Source organism: Lepidochelys olivacea, assembly GCF_965140295.1.
Source record: "Lepidochelys olivacea isolate rLepOli2 genome assembly, chromosome: 6".
Lineage (NCBI taxonomy): Eukaryota > Metazoa > Chordata > Testudines > Cheloniidae > Lepidochelys > Lepidochelys olivacea.
Window position 1 is genome coordinate 55,947,607 of NC_140416.1, and position 18,618 is coordinate 55,966,224.

An 18,618-nucleotide genomic window follows, 5' to 3' on the forward strand; every position below is an offset into this window, starting at 1 on the left:
AATACAATTTAATTCCCTGTGCAAGAGATGGATCATGTGCAGAGAACGAGAAATTTAAGATGCTTCACCAAAGGGTCTTAAGCAAAGTAAGCAGTCATGGGATAAGAAGTAAGGTCCTCTCATGGACCAGTTAAAAGACAAGAAACAATAGGTAGGAATGGAGAGAGGTAAATAGTGCTGTCCCCCAGGGATCTGTACTGGGACTTGGGAAAGGGTATAAAAAGTGAGGCGGCAAAGTTTGCAGATGATACAAAATTAATCAAGTTCATAGCAGACTGTGAAGAGCTACAGTGGGATCTCACAAAACTGGGTGACTGGGCAACAAAATGGCAGATGAAATTCCATGTTGATAAATGCAAAATAATGCACACTGGAAAAAATAATCCCAACTATACCCAAAATGATGGGATCTAAATTAGCTGTTATCACTCAAGAGAGATCTTGAAGTCATGGATATTTCTCTGAAAACTTCTGCTCAATGTGCAGCAGCCGCCGCCTTCTTCTTCTTCTTAGCATATGCACAATGTACCTCAGGTGGCACATGACCAGGATCCATCAACGAATTTGGTCCACTGGTTGGATCATTAGCTTCCCCAGCCCAAGCTGGGCACTGACAGGGACAGTGACATGAACGCTGATCCATGAAGCTAACAGAATGTTAGGAATCACTAGGAAAGGGACATATAATAAATCAAGAAATATCCCTGGTACACCCACACCTTGAATACTCTGTGCAGTTCCGGTTGCCCCATTTCAAAAAAGATATATTAAGAAATGGAAATGAGCATAGAAAGGCAGCAAAAAAAAAAAAAAAATGATGAAGTGGCTGAAACAGTTTCCTTTATGAGGAGAGATTAAAAAGCCTGGGACTTTTCATCTGGGAAAAGGGATGACTAAAGGCAGATAGGATAGAGGATTATAATATCATGGCTGGTGTAGAGAAAGTGAATATGAGAGTGTTTTTTACCTCTTCAGATAACACAAGAACCAGGGGTCACCCAGTGAAATTAACAGGCAACAGATTTAAAACAAAGAAAAGAAGGTACTGCTTCACATAATGCACAATCAACCTGTGGAACTCATTGACAGGGGATGCTGCAATAGTTGAAAGTAAAACTGGGTTAAAAAAAACTAGATAAATTCATGATGATCGGTCCATCAATGGCTATCAGCCATGCCCTGGGTGTCCTGAAGCTTTTGACTGCCAGATGCTGGAACTGGATGACAGGGGAAGGATCACTTGATGGTCATCCTGTTCCGTTCATTCCTTTGGAAGCATGTGTCATTGGCCACTGCCGGAAAACACCATACTGGGTTAGATGAACCATGGGTCTGACCCAGTATAGCCCTTCTTATGGGAAATTGGCTGTGATGCAGACCTGGAGGGAATCAGGAACTGGGATTCCTGGGGTGGATGTGCTGGGCAGTAATTGCCTCCAATCAGGGGAAGATATACCAGTTCAGACGTAGGAATCACTGATATGGATTAGAGCTGTTGATTAATCGCAGTTAACTCAAGCGATTAACTCAAAAAAATTAACTGCGGGATTAAAAAAATTAATCGTGATTAATCGCAGTTTTAATCTCACTGTTAAACAATACAATACCAAATTAAATTTATTAAATATTTTGGATGTTTTTCTACATTTTCATATATATTGCATTCTGTGTTGTAATTGAAATCAAAGTGTATATTATTTTTATTATAAATGTTTGCACTGTACAAATGATAAACAAAAGAAATACTAATTTTCAATTCCCCTCATACAAATACTGTAGTGCAATCTCTTTGTCACCAAAATGCAATTTACAAATGTAGATTTTTTTTGTTACATAACTGCACTCAAAAATAAAACAATGAAAAACTTCAGAGCCTACAAGTCCACTCAGTCCTACTTCTTCTTCAGCCAATCGCAAAGACAAACAAGTTTGTTTACATTTACAGTAGATAATGCTGCCCTCTTCTTATTTACAATGTCACCAGAAAGTGAGAACAGGCATTTGCATGGCACTTTTGTAGCTGGCACTGCAAGGTCTTTACATGCCAGATATGCTAAACATTTGTATGCCCCTTCATGCTTTGACCACCATTCCAGAGGACATGCTTCCATGCTGATGACGCTTGTTAAAAAAATAATGTGTTAATTAAATTTGTGACTGAATTTGTCAGGGGAGAATTGTATGACCCCTGCTCTGTTTTACCCACATTCTGCCATATATTTCATGTTATAGCAATCTCAAAATATGACCCAGCACATTATTCATTTTAAGAACACTTTCACTGCGGATTTGAAAAAACGCAAAGAAGGTACCAATGTGAGATTTCTAAAGATAGCTAGCTACAGCACTTGACCCAAGGTTTAAGAATCTGAAGTGCCTTCCAAAATCCTAGAAGGATAAGGTGTGGAGCATGTTTTCAGAAGTCTTAAAAGAGCAGCACTCTTATGTGGAAACTACAGAACATGAACCACCAAAAAGGAAAATCAACCGTCTGCTGGTGGCATCTGACTCAGATAATGGCATGTCCACTGGAATGGTGGTTGAAGCATGAAGGGACATATGAATCTTTAGCGCATCTCTCACATAAATATCTTGCTATGCCAGCTACAACAGTGCGATGAGAACACCTGTTCTCATTTTCAGATGACATTGTAAACAAGAAGCAGGCAGCATTATCTCCTGCAAATGTAAATACACTTGTTTGCACGATTGGCTGAACAAGAAGTAGGACTGACTGAACTTGCAGGCTCTAAAACAGAGGTGGGCAAATTTTTGGCCTGAGGGCCACATCAGGTTTCCAAAATTGTATGGAGGGCCAGTAAGGGAAGGTTGTGTCTGGCCTGGCCCCCACCTCCTATCCGACCCCCCCGCTTCTCGCCCCCCAACGGCTCCCCCAGGACTCCTGCCCCATCCAATGCCCCCTACTCCCTGTCCCCTGACCACCCCAGGCCCTCCCACCCCTGACTGCCCCTTGCTGCCCCATCCAACCCCTCCCCTCATTTCTGTCTGCCCCTCCGAGACCCCCGCCCCCTGACCACACCCCCTGTTCCCCGCCCTCTGACCACCCCGACCACTATCCACACCCCTGCTCCCTGACCACACCCCCAAACTCCCCTGTCCTCTATCCAACCCCCCTTGCTCCCTGCCCCCTTACCATGCCACTCAGAGCAGCGGGTCAGGCTGCGGCTCTGCAACTGGGCTGCCCAGATGCCCAGAGCATTACGCCGGCGGCGCGCTAAGGCTGCGGGGAAGGAGAAACAGCAGGGGAGGGGCCGGGGGCTAGCCTCCCCAGCCGGGAGCTCAGGGGCTGGGCAGGAGGTCCCACGGCCCCGATGTGGCCCGTAGTTTGCCCACCTCTGCTCTAAAATGTGATGCTGTTTTATTTTTGAATGCATTTTTTCTACATAATTCTACTTTTATAAGTTCAACTTTCATGATAAAGAAATTGCACTACAGTACTTGTATTAGGTGAACGGAAAAATACTCTCTCTTTCTTTTTACAGTGCAAATATTCGTAGTCAAAAATAAATATAAAGAGAGCACTGTACACTTTGTATTCTGTGTTGTAATTGAATCAATATATTTGAAAATGTAGAAAACATCCAAAAATATTTAAATAAATGGTATTCTATTATTGCTTAACAGTGCGATTAATCACTTAAAAAATTTTTTTTGATGGCTTGACAGCCCTAATATGGATATATTTTTGGTACAAGTCCCTGTGGTGGAGCCCACATGGCTAACGTGGGTATGAATTCTGGAGGCAACATAAGAGGATTTCTAACAAGGTAACTCATGTGGAGAGAGAGTTTTTAGTTTGAGATTTAAAATCCATTAGTATTTAAGTGACCGTGCTAGCTCTGAAGTTTACTTGCTCACCCCAATTAAGATTGCTAGGGGAAGGCCACCTTTCGGCTGACAGGGTAGCAGGAGCACTTGGTTACTGTGCAAGCTCCTACATTGCCAGCAGCTCCTTTTCCTCCAAACCCCACACCCCAAAAAACTCAAGTTGGTGCAGCTTGGCATGGTGTAGAAAACCAACCATCCTGCTGCTCTCCCTGAAGTGCAGAAACTCCAGTCTGATCACTAAGTGGTTGGGTAGCAAGAACGCAGACCCCAGTGCAGCCAGTAGCCCCATGCCTGCTTTAGGGAAGAGGCCAACTCATAACACTATTGACCCAGTAGTAACTGACTGCACAAACATACAAGCTAAGAAAATAAGTGGATTGGAGTGGACTCTGTTCAAAACTACTTGACTAAGGTCAGCATTATAAATCTGGAGACATGGATGGCTGGTGACATTTTCCTGTCTTATAGTAGGCATGGTATTACATGAGCCCCTTCTGCCCACCACTAGGCATCCAAACTGGCTCTTACCCACTGGCTTGCAGCCATGGAGAAAGAAGCCAGCTTTGTCAACAAAGACACACCTCATGTCAGTCTCTTTCCCAGGGCAACATGATCACTCTTCTTTAGCTAGGATGTTGCATCTGCCAGCCAGGCTATAGGAGAGATCTCATTAAAGAGACAGACTTGGAAATCACACACAAGACACCAACACTCAGGGAAGACATACAAGTGGAATGGTTCCAGCTGGTTTACCAGGTTACTGTGACTAAGACTCAGGAGGTTTACAGGCCCCAACATCTTTTTGCAGCCTTAATCTCCCATAGGCAACATATGATAGGTGTACTGTCTTATGACTGGCATGAAAGATATACTGAGAGAGTAAATGGACCGCAAGCAGAATTCATCTCTGCACTTCCTGGGATGAAGAATCTAAATTAAGAACCAAACTCCTCTCGGGTTCCCAGCAATTCCTGAAAATGGAGATTCATCACTGGTTTAGTGACAGCCAAAGCGGGGAGTTTAGCATCCATAGCTCATCCATGCTATTCTGAGCATCAGACAGAAGGAAGTATTCCAGGCCCCCCCAGAGATGACAAGGGACCCTTCTGTGTCCTGAATTTGGATTCCTGCCTCAGACATGCTGTCACTAGACTGCCAGTCACAGAAAAACTACACCCCAGTTTGAGTGACACCCCGAAGCCTTAATTAAATGCAACAGTGAGAGTTGAGGAAATCAAGACAGGAAATTCTAAAGTTAAAGTTATTCCAATAATGACAGGGCTCTTGCACATCATGAATGTTTATGGTCAGTTTAATACCATGAATCTATTACTCTTTGTTTACATGCACCAGAAAAGCACAGAACAGAACATATCACCTACATGGAATGGGGCTGAGGAAACACAGCAGAAGCAGTCTTTACTTTGGGAATTTCCTGAATTTTCTGATTCCTCATCCTTAACAATACACTAATGCTGAAGAACTTTTTTCATTTAATTCCTGCAGACCAACCCCCAAACCTCCCCTACACAAAAGTGAAGCTATTCAAGGTAGGGAGTTTATAAGCTCCACTGACAAGTTCTCTCCATTGGAGCTATCTGCATTGTGGAGTTTGTAAGTTCCTTGAACAAGACCTATTTTTTTTTTGAGGTCCTTCAACAAGGCTTCATAAGAAGAATAAAATGCTTAAACCACTCCAAGAACTTAGTGCAGCTTCAACTGGATCATGGACTTAAGACTATCACTGCTCAAGCTGCTTTGATCCCTTATGTTTATGTCCTGTCAGGTTTTATAGTGGCTTAAACTACTTAAAATGATTAAAATCTTTAGGGCAGTTCAAACTGCTTAAACCCTTAAGGAATTAAACATCTTAAACTGCAATAAGGCCTTAGAGCCAAATAAGCTGTTTAATCTACTTTAAACACTTACAATGGTTTAGCAGCAGTTAATGTATAATCAGTTTGAAGTAGGCTTGCTTTGTAGATCTTATGGAGAATCAATCAAGACAGACCGAGGAATATGGCTTCAATTGGAGTTGCTTCTAAAGTTCTGAACATTTAAGGCTAGAAAGCATAACAAAGCTTTCAGATAGAGCATTCTAATGAGCATGCATGAAGCTGACAATCTTAAACATTCACCAGTTACAGAATCAAAATCTTGGCTTGACTGAAGTCTCAGAGAAATCCACAACCAAGCCAAGTTTGATATATTTCTAGTCTCAGCAGCTTTGAAATTAGCTAAGTAAAAAAACATCTAACTGGAATATACGGAGAGTGGGGGGAGGAGTAGCATTTTTTTCCCCAGTTCCAATAACAGAAAATAAAATGCTCCACCAATTACTTTTCATAAAAGTTAATATTTGGATTGAGATCAAACACGGAACATTTCAATCCATAAGAATATCTGAAAGTTATGAACAACTGAAAGAGAGAAAATGTAAAAGAGAAGCAGGAACTCAACCTTGGCTATTGTGGGATCTACCTCAACTCACTACAATACTTTGACAAACCACTACAATCCCCCTGTCAAAAAAATAGCAGGTAAGGAACAGGGAAGATGGCTCCATACCGGACTGCATCGAAGTTCAGAAGATAAAAAAAACTGTACTGCAAATGGTGGAGGAAGCAACCAAACAAGGACAGTCAGTTAAGGCTTGCAGGGAAAAGGTGAATGCTGCAAGAAAGCAGAATAGTTAGTGCTGTCAAATGGGGAAAATAAGGGGTTTTCTAAAATTATCAGGGAGCAAGAAGTACTAAAAACAAAGGTGGTCCATTCACCAATGAAGAAAAGGATGAAACAAATGATGAGTCAAGTGGCTGAGATCCTGAACTGCTCTTTGAAATCTCCATTCAAAAAAGAAAATCAAGGGAAGTTTAAGCCAATTAGGAGCAAGAAAATTTTTAAAAAGTGTTCTTGACAAAAGGCGGGTAAGAGAACATTTGGAAAAAATGGAGCCTGTTTGAGAGAGGTTGTCATTCTGGGAGATTTCAACACCCACCAACAAGGCCACAGATACAAAGCTCAAAAACCTCATTTTCTCATTTGCCTCTGTCGGACTTTCACAGGTCATCTCTGGTCCAACCCATACAGCTGGACACACCTTGGACCTGATCTTTGGCCTGTCTAGTTCAAGGACATTGCAACCCAAGCCTTTGTCTGGGACAGACCATCATCTCATTAAGGCCATGGCCAGAGTTCTTCCAGCTCTCAGGCAACAAGACAAACCCAGGATTCCAATTCAATCATGCAGACTCATGGACTCCAACACATTCCAAACATCTGCTAAAGGACAACAGTGCCCCAACCAAACAACGATGAACTGAAGTCCTGGTGAATCATTTTCACTAGCCTCCGCCATTGACAGGTTGGCCCCCAAAGTATTCTTCCTTCCCATCACTTCCACAGATGATCTTCGTTTTCTAAACTCTGCACAGGATGAAGAGGGAGGGGTGGAAACCCAAGCGCTGATGGCAGTAAACAAAGGCTGATACAGACAGGATGAAACAATTCCTCCAAGCCTATGCTGAGGCTGTACTACAGGCCTAGAGAGCATTTTTCATCAGTCCTCACTGAAGCTGCCAAATCCCACCCCCAGGAGCTATCCAGCAAGATAAACCACCTTTTCAATCCTGAGTGCCTAGAACAGAGCACCAAGTGCAGGGAAGAACTCTCATCCTACGTCGCTGAACAGATCACAAACCTTTGGGAAGCTCTCTCAAAAACATGGACCCTTTCTGCCTATACCCACTGACTGCCAGTATGCCTCCATTCCCAGAGTTCAATGCGTTCATTCACCAACAAGTTCTGAACACCCTAAAGAAGTCTTGTCCCAAGCCCTGTGAATCCCACCTATGCCCTTCCTGGCTTGCAAAAGTGTCACGTGCAACGGACATCACTCCTCTGAGGCACTGGCTCTTTCAGTTAGAAGGAATCTTTCTTTCCTCCTTCAAATACATAAACAGTCCAACACTAAAGAAACCCACCCTGGATACATCAGTTCTAGCCAACTACTGATCAGTGTCAAACCCCACATTTCTGAGCAAGCTCAGAGAAACTAGCCAAAGCCCAGCTACAAACTCATCTAACAAACTAATATTCTAAACCCAGAACAATCTGGATTGAGGCCAGAATATGGATCTGAAACTGTTTAGAGGCACTGATGGAATATCTGCTCATGGTCAGAGGGCAGACATCCATTCTTATTCACTTCTTTGAACTTGCCCTCTTTAACATAAATACATAGCAACATGTCTATTAAACAAAACAGAATCCTACCCAAACAAGAGATTCCACTGCATGTACCTCTCTCCCTGGGGACAGGATGATACAGATGTTAGTTATGTCGCTTTAATGCAGTATTGGAAGACACTCAGATACTACAGTGATGAGTATGGTCTAAGAACCTACATAGAATAGAATAGGGTGGTTGTACAATGTGCACTCCAGGATAGTTAAGAAAATTACCAAATGAACTTCTGTGCAACTGATGACTATTTTTGACAAGTTACATAAAACTGGAGAGGTACCGGAAGACCACAGAAAACAAACGTAGCATAGATCTTTAAATAGAGAAGGCCAATTTAATTTGGCAATTACTGTCTCTCCTCAGCCTAACCCCCTCCCCTCCTGCTCCTATATAAAACAGACAGAATAATAATTAATTGAATATCCAGAAAGGAACAGAAGAATGAGCAATAAGCAGTATTTTGGGGGGTTAGAGAGAATTTCTTGCCAGATAAACAAACCAATGCTTTTCTTGACTGAATTACAAAATTAGTGAATGAAAGGAAAGGTAAATGTGATATACTTGGATTTTAATGACTTATCAGATATGGTGTCTCACACAAATCTTACTCAACATATATTTCTACCAGCTTGGATACAAACACTGCCCCCTGAACTGAAAACTGGCTGAAGAACTGCAAAAAGGTTACCGCAAAGGCCCAATGAGTTGATACACCAGATAGCAAACAGATGAGAGATATAAAGGTTTTAATATAAGGACAGAGACAATAGCTATGAAATATTTTTATATTACTTTTTCGATCTTTGACCTTAAACCTGGGTTAGGATTTTTTGATTCCTCTGCAGTTTTGGAAGAAGAATTAAGTTTATGATTTATGGGGTCTATTATAAATGAATAAAAAGCTTACTTAAACTTAATCTTTTACTGAAAATAATTTTATTAAACTAATGTTTGAATAGCACAATTAAAATTGGAATTTGATTTAATAAATTAAATTGATAACATGAAATAATATTAACAATTGACTAAATTATTAAATATTGTGGATGAACACAATTAGGGCCTAAATTATGGAGTTAACATAACACAATTAATTTTTGTACATACTTAAGCCTGGACAGTTGGGGAGGCATGGATGTAGTTTGGTTGTTAGCCTATGCAGCAATACACTGACTCCTTCAAAGTGCGTACTTACTGAATGACTTTTGCAGTTAACTAATTTTTTTTATAATACCAAATGATTAACAACCGTAACAACTTTCCTCTTGAGGCAGATTGTGTTACGCAGCCACGTTTTATATGGCCCGGGGTGTCCTGAGTGATTTTAGGTAGTATTTATTTTAGAGGTAGAATAAGCACTTGCTTTTTCACAAGTAAATTGCAAAAAGAGAAACAAGAAGATGGTTATTCAGAGAAAGAGACTGGCTCTCTGGCTTGTTGGTTTTGGGAACTTCAGAGTCAAGGAACTGCACTTTAGGAGACCAGGTGTGGTTGTTTTTGGTCTTGGTACCTTACACTGGCAGGTGGGTTTTCTCAGGCACTCGGCTGACACAGCAGCCTGCAGTTGTCTTGGTCTCCTCTTTCCTTGGGGAAGGACAGGCAGCAGACCTTTTTGGTATGGGCAGTGGCCCAGAGGATTACATTTGCCTCCCTGCTTACCTGGATTTTTATGGTTGTGATTTCATTAGCTTCAATTAGTGGCACCTCCCCTGAGGGCTTCGAGCAAATAAGGGGATTACAAATCGTGCACCCTGATACATGGCTCAATCTGGGTTGAGAGGTTGGCCAGATGAACCATTTTGGTAGTTTGAAAAGTACTGACTTACTGACATTTCTGTCACCAACTGCAATTGATGTTCTGGAGATGACTGCACAGATGTGATTCTGGGCCCTCTCCTATGGGGTACCAGTTACAGCAGTGGTTCTCAACTAGGGGTCTGAGGCCTCCTGGGGGGGCCACGCATAGATTTCAAGGGGTCTGCCAAGCAGGGCCAGCATTAGACTCGCTTGGGCCGAGCGCAGAAAGCCAAAGCCCCACTGCATGAGGCTGAAGCCTGGGGCTCTGAGCCACACCACTGGGGGCTGAAGCAGAAGCCTAAGAAATGTAGCTTTGCGGGGGCCCCTGTGGCATGGGGCCTCGGGCAATTGCCCTGCTTGCTACTTTCTAATGCTGGCCCTAGCTTTTATATGTGTTGTTGTGACACAGGTGGGCTGTGGAGTTTTTATAGCATGTGTCAAGGTTCCTCCCCCACTCTGAACTCTAGGGTACAGATGTGGGGACCTGCATGAAAAACCTCCTAAGCTTATCTTTACCAGCTTAGGTCAAAACTTCCCCAAGGTACAAAATATTACACCTTGGACTGGCCGCTACCACCACCAAACTAATACTGGTTACTGGGGAAGAGCTGTTTGGACGCGTCCTTCCCCCCAAAATACTTCCCAAAACCTTGCACCCCACTTCCTGGACAAGGTTTGGTAAAAAGCCTCACCAATTTGCCTAGGTGACTACAGACCCAGACCCTTGGATCTTAAGAACAATGAACAATCCTCCCAACACTTGCACCCCCCCTTTCCTGGGAAATGTTGGATAAAAAGCCTCACCAATTTGCATAGGTGACCACAGACCCAAACCCTTGGATCTGAGAACAATGAAAAAGCATTCAGTGTTTTACAAGAAGACTTTTAATAAAAAATAGAAGTAAATAGAAATAAAGAAATCCCCCCTGTAAAATCAGGATGGTAGATATCTTACAGGGTAATTAGATTCAAAAACATAGAGAACCCCTCTAGGCAAAACCTTAAGTTACAAAAAAGATACACAGACAGAAATAGTTATTCTATTCAGCACAATTCTTTTCTCAGCCATTTAAAGAAATCATAATCTAACACATACCTAGCTAGATTACTTACTAAAAGTTCTAAGACTCCATTCCTGTTCTGTCCCTGGCCAAGACGACTACGGACAGACCCAGACCCTTTGTTTCTCTCCCTCCTCCCAGCTTTTGAAAGTATCTTGTCTCCTCATTGGTCATTTTGGTCAGGTGCCAGCGAGGTTACCTTTAGCTTCTTAACCCTTTACAGGTGAGAGGAGCTTTCCCCTGGCCAGGAGGGATTTCAAAGGGGTTTACCCTTCCCTTTATATTTATGACAGCATGTTTTGGGGTCCTCAAAGAAAAAGGTTGAGAACCCCTGAGTTACAGGATACAGATGGTTTGTTTTCCTTTTGAGTTTTAGGCATGGGATACACATTTAGCAGAGTTTTTTTTTAAACCTATTAGCCTTAGGACTTTTTACATTACTTATACTTCCAACCATACTTCATCCTTTTAGCACTTTTAAAACTATAGAGGGATTTTTACTGGTAAAAACTGGGGAAATAAGAGGTCTGTATAATCTAATGGGGTGAAAGGCTATTCCTAAGCAAAAGGCTGTCTTAAGCTTTATTAATATCAACTGTACTTGACCTAAAGAAAACCTAAAAGTTTGTCAAACAAGAGGCTGAACTTTATAAAACTAGGCCTGCTTAGGTAGGCTGATTTACCTTATACAGACTAGACTGCTCAGATGTCCATATACTTCCTCAATGAAATCCAGACATACGATCCGAGCTCTCTAGCAGCAAACTACTAGTGTCACGTTAGTCAGTACTTTAGCATGTCCTGGGGGACAGAAGGAAGGAAGGAACCCATTCACATATGACAAACAGGGATAAAATGTTAAATAAACGGATCCTCAAAACCAGCATGTGGTAGTGACAGATGAGCTAAGCAGTGCTGTGAGGACAGAGCTTCATCCTTCTAAATGACATCTTTCAACTGACACCAGATCCGTTCTCTGGAAGCATGATGTCGGAAGGGAGACACTGGTTCAAACCCAATCCCTATTTTGCCACTGAAGGTATAGCTACACTGGAATTAAAAACCAGTGGCTTGCCCGTGTCAGCTGACTTGGGCTCATGGGGCTTCAGCTAAGGGGCTGTTGAATTGCGGTGCAGACATTTGGGCTTGGACTGGAGCCACAGCTCTGGGACTCTGCTGGGGGGAGGGTCTCAGAACTCAGGCTCCAGCCTGACCCTGAACATCTACACTGCAATTAAACAGTCCCTTCACCTGAGCCTGAGTCAGCTGACATGGGCCAGCTGTGGGTTTTTAATTGCAGCATAGACATACCTTGAGATGCTGCTGTGTCCACAATGACTAGGTTTCAGAGCACAGTATGGAGCTCTCAGAAAACATGCGCTTCCATTGTCAATTTAAAAACAATTTAGTCCAATTTCCACTTGCAAAATGTCTGGGATCACAGGAAGTCCTAACCTAGAGGGGCCAGCCCCTGAGGCAGAGTTAACTTGAGCAGTGCCCCTAGCTCCCCTCCCATCCACACACAAAACCCTCTCATCTAAATTTGGTGGTGCTTTCAATTTGGGGTAGCTGACACAGCTGAGGATATAGCTTTTCACTCAGGCTGGTAACCTGCCTACATTACAGCGTGGACACAGGCTAAATCACTTAACTACTGATAGTCCTCCAATACTTTCCCACAATTCCCCCGCGTGTCCAGAAGGACAGAAATTCTCCCACAATTCACTGGGAAAGAATCAGAGCATCTCATCTTACTGCAGCATAAAGAACCTTAAAATATGCCCACAGTAGTCCTCGCAACACACCTGGGGAGTACAGCATCACTGATGACACAGTAACTTGGGCATGACTTTGCAGGGTGGCTGCTCAGAGCTGGGTGCTCAGAACCAGGTGCCAATCATAAAATCAAAGACCTGGAAGGGACCTCGAGAGGTCAACTAGTCCAGTCCCCTGCATTCATTGCAGGACTAATCATCTAGACCATCCCTGACAGGTGTTTGTCTAACCTGCTCTTAAAAATCTCCAATGATGGAGAGTCCACATCTTCCCTAGGCAATTTATTCCAGTGCTTAACCACCTTGACTATTAGGAAGTTTTTTCTAATGTCCAAACTAAACCTCCCTTGATGCAATTTAAGCCCATTGCTTCTTGTCCTATCCTCAGAGGTTAAGAAAAAATTTTTTTCCTTTCTCCTCCTTGTAACAATCTTTCACATATTTGAAAACTGTTATGTCAATGATGTCGTGTTAACGCAATCGCTTGAGTTAAGTCTGCAATGAAGATATACCCTGAGTGCCTGGGAGAGATACCATCTAATATAGTTCAATTACACAGGAAGGAGAACATGGAGGTTCCTTTTTCCCCTCTTCATTCATCCTGCACCCACTGAGGTTGCTCTTAAAAGGCAAACTATGCATTAGGGCTTATGTTGCTGGGAGCCATCTCTGCTAATAACTGAACAGGCTGATAAATGGGATCAGCCAGCACAGCGACATGACAGATGTAGACAGTGGGATAGATTGCCATCTCTCTACCAGCACTAATAACCGGATGAGGCATGCTGCCCCCATGGCTAGATTAGATGATATGCAGTTCTCAAGAAGAAACTGGACTGGCACAGGCAGACAGTCTCAGTGATAAAGCATGGAAGCCTTGTATAATGGAGTCAATTTTCACCGAACAGTTTCACAACAAAGAATTGCAGTAAGTGCACAGCACAACACTGAATTAATCTGGAACACTCTACCTACTTCCCTATACGGGGATTCCATTGGATAGTCTCGGTCTCAGAACCAAGACATCTTCAGGTGGTATTTTAATTTGTTACCAGAGGCTCTCTATCTGCAGAAGGAATTATTCCTCATCTCTGCCTGCACTGCATAGCTGGCCCTGCAAAAGGCCTTTGCAGCTCTTAGTTTTGGAATTACCCGTAGCCATGTTCAAAGCATGTTGAAGTTTTGGAATCAGTATTTCCAAAAGATCTGAGCAGTAAATCCCACCTGAACCTGTTCCTGGAGAAGGGAGATTGAGAATGGAAGAACACAGAGAATGATGCTTAGTTCACCCTGCTGCACAGCCTTCTCCAGGAGAAGCCAGAGTGGGCACTGGGCAGAACAGCTGTCTGTGCCTGCCAGCTAGTGTTCTCACACACAGGCTCTGGAACGTCATGAATATTTCATAAGATGGGACTGCAGGTCATTTCTGATGAATGGGAAAGATCTTGATTGAACAGGATGGGGTGGAAAGATTATGAGGAGCTGATATGGTGAGTGTCAACAGGAGCTTGGGACAACTACAGAAATGCCAGCGCTTCCCCTAGGGAAAGTTCCTCCTGCTGCACAGTAACATTGCTGATGGGTCTGGTCTCTACATTGCAATGAGACAGCCTCACTTGTTTAAACGGTGATTCCTGTTCTTATCTACACTGGAGGGCAGTCACCAGGAGTTTTCTCTGAGGACACTGCACTCTACATGGGCTAATACAGTGGTGGGCAAACTTTTTGGCCCAAGGGCCACATCTAGGTATGGAAATTGTATGGCAGGCCAGGAATGCTCTAAGAAATTTGGGGTTGGGGTCCGGGAAGGGGTGAGGGCTCCGGCTGGGGGTGCAGGTTCTGGGGTGGGGCTGGGGATGAGGGGTTCAGAGGGCGGGAGGGTGATCAGGTCGGGGGCAGAGGATTGGGGCGTGGGAAGGGGTCAGAGGTGCAGGCTCTGGGAGGAGCTTATTTAAAGTGGCTCCCAGAAGCAGCAGCATGTCCCCGCTCTGGCTCCTATGCAGAGGTGTAGCCAGGCAGCTCTGCGCGCTGCCCCTTCCCGGCCAATGGGAACTGCGGGAGCTGCATGCGGAGCTCCACGGCTGCCCCTATGCATAGGAGCCAAAGGTGGGACATGCCACTGCTTCCAGGAGCTGCACAGAGCACGGCAAGCCCCCGACCCCGCTTCCCAGCTGGAGCTGCAGCTTGAAACGTCTGGAGGGCCGGATGTGGCCTGAGGGCCATAGTTTGCCCACCCCTGGGCTAATAGCACGGCCTATATCTCCACTCTTATTCCCATCCACTCCTCCCTCACGCACCATACTCTGCCTGTTCCTCTGGGAATGCCTTTTTCATGCTACCCCCTTGACAGAAACATCTGCCTCTACCTGTGCCTTAAGTGTTCTCCCTCAAAACTCACTTTCCGCCAATCATAACCCTATGAAGCATTCTAGTTCCGCTGTGGTACCTGATAATTTATGAACAAAACAGAGCAAACACACCCACCTGCACCAACAAATTAGAAATAAATTGCTCGTACCACCTGCTTCCTTTGCAAATGACTACCTCCAAGAGCTGGATTCCCTTCCCATTGTCTCCCCATTCACGATGAAAGACAGGGATGAAAGGCTGTGCGCATATACTATCTTAGATAGTAGGTCTATGCCCCAAATCAACAGTCAGTCTCCTTTCATCTGTTCAGTACAGAGAGGACCTATGGTGCTGTGATAAATGAAGCGGGGGAGCTCGCTTTTATGGACACCCAGCCAGCCAGTTAGCTGTAAAATCCCTCTTAGTAGCTGTTCTCTACTTGCTTTACCTGTAAAGAGTTAGAAGTCACTGCGATGCATAGCTAAAAGGAAGGGAGTGGGCACCTGGCCAAAAGAGTCAATGGGAAGGCTAGAACTTTTTGAAATTAAAACAAGACTCCCCTTTTACTTTTGTCTGTTTGTTGTTTTCCGGAGAGAGGGAACAGAGCAATGATGCTATAAAAAGCTTTGGGCCAGGTATGAAAAATCATCAGATCATACCTAGAAACTACTCATTTGAAACCCCAGATATGTAAGTACATTAGGGAATGGCTAGGAAGACGCAATTAGACTTCTCTCTTTTATTACTTTATCGCTTGTAGACTCCTCTGTGCTAACCCCAGGTGCTTTTGTTTTGCTTGTAACCTTTAAGCTGGACCTCAAGAAACTATTCTTGATGCTTAATCCTTGTATTTGCTCTTTTTAAATCTAGCGATAGCCTGAATTTCCAGATGTATTTTCTTTCTTTTTGTTTTAATAAAATTTACCTTTTTAAAGAACAGGATTGGATTTTTGTGTCCTAAAAGGTTTGTGCACATGTTGTTTAATTAGCTGGTGGCAACAGCTGATTTCCTTTGTTTTCTCTCTCAGCTCTTCACCGGAGCGGGGGTGAGAGGGGAAGGGCTTGAGGGTACCCCACAGGAAGGAATTCCCAAGTGTGCCTTCTTGGGCCCTCAAAGGGGTTTTGCACTTGAGCGGTGCACGAGAAAAAGCTGTAACCTTGGGAGTTTAATACAAGCTTGGAGTGGCCAGTATTAATTTTTAGATCTTTCCAAGCTGTGCCCACAAAATTAAATCCCATCTACAAAATGCCACTAAAACTAGACATGCTCTCAGGGCACGACAGGGCTCCTTGGACTTTGTCTCTCCCCCACACCTCAAATATACTCAAATAAACCAGTTGGTTCCTCAGTCTGGCTTCCCTTCACTGAGGCTTGAAATCCCCACTAGGTTTTGGTCCCCTTAAGTGGGGCTCAGATGCTCTGCTAAACTCCTTGGGATTGGGTCTTTATTGACGGGGAGCTAAACATGGCGACTCTTCCCCCAAGTCCACTCACTTGTGGTTCCACTTATAGTCTATTGTGCAGATCTTCACAACATCATCTTCCCACTGCTTTCTTACTTGTTTTGATAGCAGTAAAATAGTTCAGAATGTTTGACATTTAAAGTATTACCACTGGGCATGTGAGTCAGCACCCAGTGAAATGAATGGTGCAGTTCACATCTCTCAGAGCTATTGTCCTAGACTGTTGCAAACTCAGACTTTGCTGTACTGGTTACACTGTCCGCACTGTTCTCTCAGCAACCATAGACATTTTTCTATGGTCTTGTCTACACAGGGGATATTGACTAGCATGGCTATTCTGGAATAATTCCCCCATGTAGATGGTCTACTCCAGAATAAAAACAACAAGGAGTCCTTGTGGCACCTTTGCCCTGATCTACACTGGGTGGGGAGAGGGGGGTTGATCTTCTACAGAAAGGGAGCAACTTCACTCCCCAGGAATCTCAGCAAGTGAAACATAACCCCATAACCCCAAACCAAAGGCAGCTCGGCAACAGGAAATCACTGATGCAGAAATATATAAGAAGTGTCCTGCATTTCAAAAGGAGCTATGAAGAGCCAGTGGAGAAAGGGATCTCAGCCATACTGTTTGGTCCTTAAGTCCCCCGATGAACCTCTCATACTACAAGAGAAGTGTGTAAGCACTCCACTACCAGGAACTCCCTTGCCTGTCATTATCTCTTCCTATGTTGCATAATTTCTAAATTAGATTGTGTCTACTTGCAAATCTATAAAGTGACATGCACACTTGTGGTGCTGTATAAATAATAAATAGAACTGCCAGACTGGATCAGACCAGTGGTCTTTCATGCTAGAGCCACAACAATTCACTGAATTGTTCTAACAGCCCATAAAAAATGTTCTGGTTAATATAATCTCACATTGAATATTCCAGGGAGATTCAAAGATGTCTGGGCATATATGCGCATTAGAGCATCTGGAAGGATTGTGAAGACTATAGTAGGCAGAAATAAGATATGTGAGATATCCCGTCCCCACTCTGCCTCACAGGTTTCATCGTCAGGGCAGAAACACTGTTACTTTAATTTTCAAAGACTGAAGTAAACGCTACAACTGCTAAAAAAAGAGTCCGACTCCTTGCCCCCTAACACAGCCCTGTGTGAGGAGAAGCCACCCCGGCCTGATTCCCCATAAAAAGCAGAACGGTTAAGGTTTCCCTCAGGTTAAGCCATGCCACTTACTCTGGTCGGCAAATCACCAGGTCCCCCTTGTTAGTGCCATATGCCAATCCCAGGCCTGGCTCAGGTAGCCAGCGAGCAGAGTTTATGCTGACGTGTCTCCTCTGGTCAGCAGGCATCGGGTATAGGACGTTGAAAACTCTCTGAAAAAAGCCACAGAAAAGGATTATTTGAAAGGGCAATAAAAATCAGCGTTGCCAAGGCAGCTCACACACTTGAATCCCCTGTAGCAGCACAGCTGGGCAGGGCGGTTAGTCACTTATTTACAGGCTGTTCCAAGAAACAACTAACCGGTCAGCGAGAGTAAGCATCTGACAGAAACATGTACATACATCCACAAATGTTTAATAGAGCACTCAGCAGATAGCTGTGGGGAGCATGACAGCTGCTCCATCATCAGATCTTCACTTGGATAGTGGGCTACACAGCTGCACAGTCCCTTCACTGGCACTAATTAATAAGAAAGCTGGCTGGTGGTATATTCACATCAAGCTGGACAACAGCACAACTGGGAATTTTCTGGCCCTTTATTAACCCCACTTCCCATCTTCATGCTCTCACCATCACACAACTAGGGGAACTGAGCCAGCCAGGAAATGTGCTGGCTTCCAACAGCAATGGCCCAAACAGCTACCTGCATGGCTTAGCTATTAAACAAACCAGAGCCCTACAGATAATATGGGATCTAATCCATGTCAATTGTTTCCTGAATTGCCTTTAGCAACTGGTTAACTTCCAGGCTGCAGAGCGTTGAAGAAAATGTTGAGTCCAGAGTTTATCGAGGAGACGCACAAGCACAGAAGTGACATATACCCTCTGAATTCAGTTTGCCTCCCACC

General features: G+C 43.8%; 1 protein-coding gene across 4 annotated transcripts in view; it reads right to left on the reverse strand.

The window, feature by feature from the left end:
- The window catches only part of AMBRA1 (autophagy and beclin 1 regulator 1), a 199,969-nt gene that overhangs the window by 28,752 nt on the left and 152,599 nt on the right, over window positions 1-18,618 (reverse strand). For all 4 annotated transcript variants that reach the window (XM_084631220.1, XM_084631221.1, XM_084631219.1 and 1 more), the window contains one exon: window positions 17,783-17,922. In XM_084631220.1, the coding sequence (XP_084487346.1) occupies window positions 17,783-17,922 (140 nt within the window). The remainder of the gene's footprint in view (window positions 1-17,782; window positions 17,923-18,618) is intronic.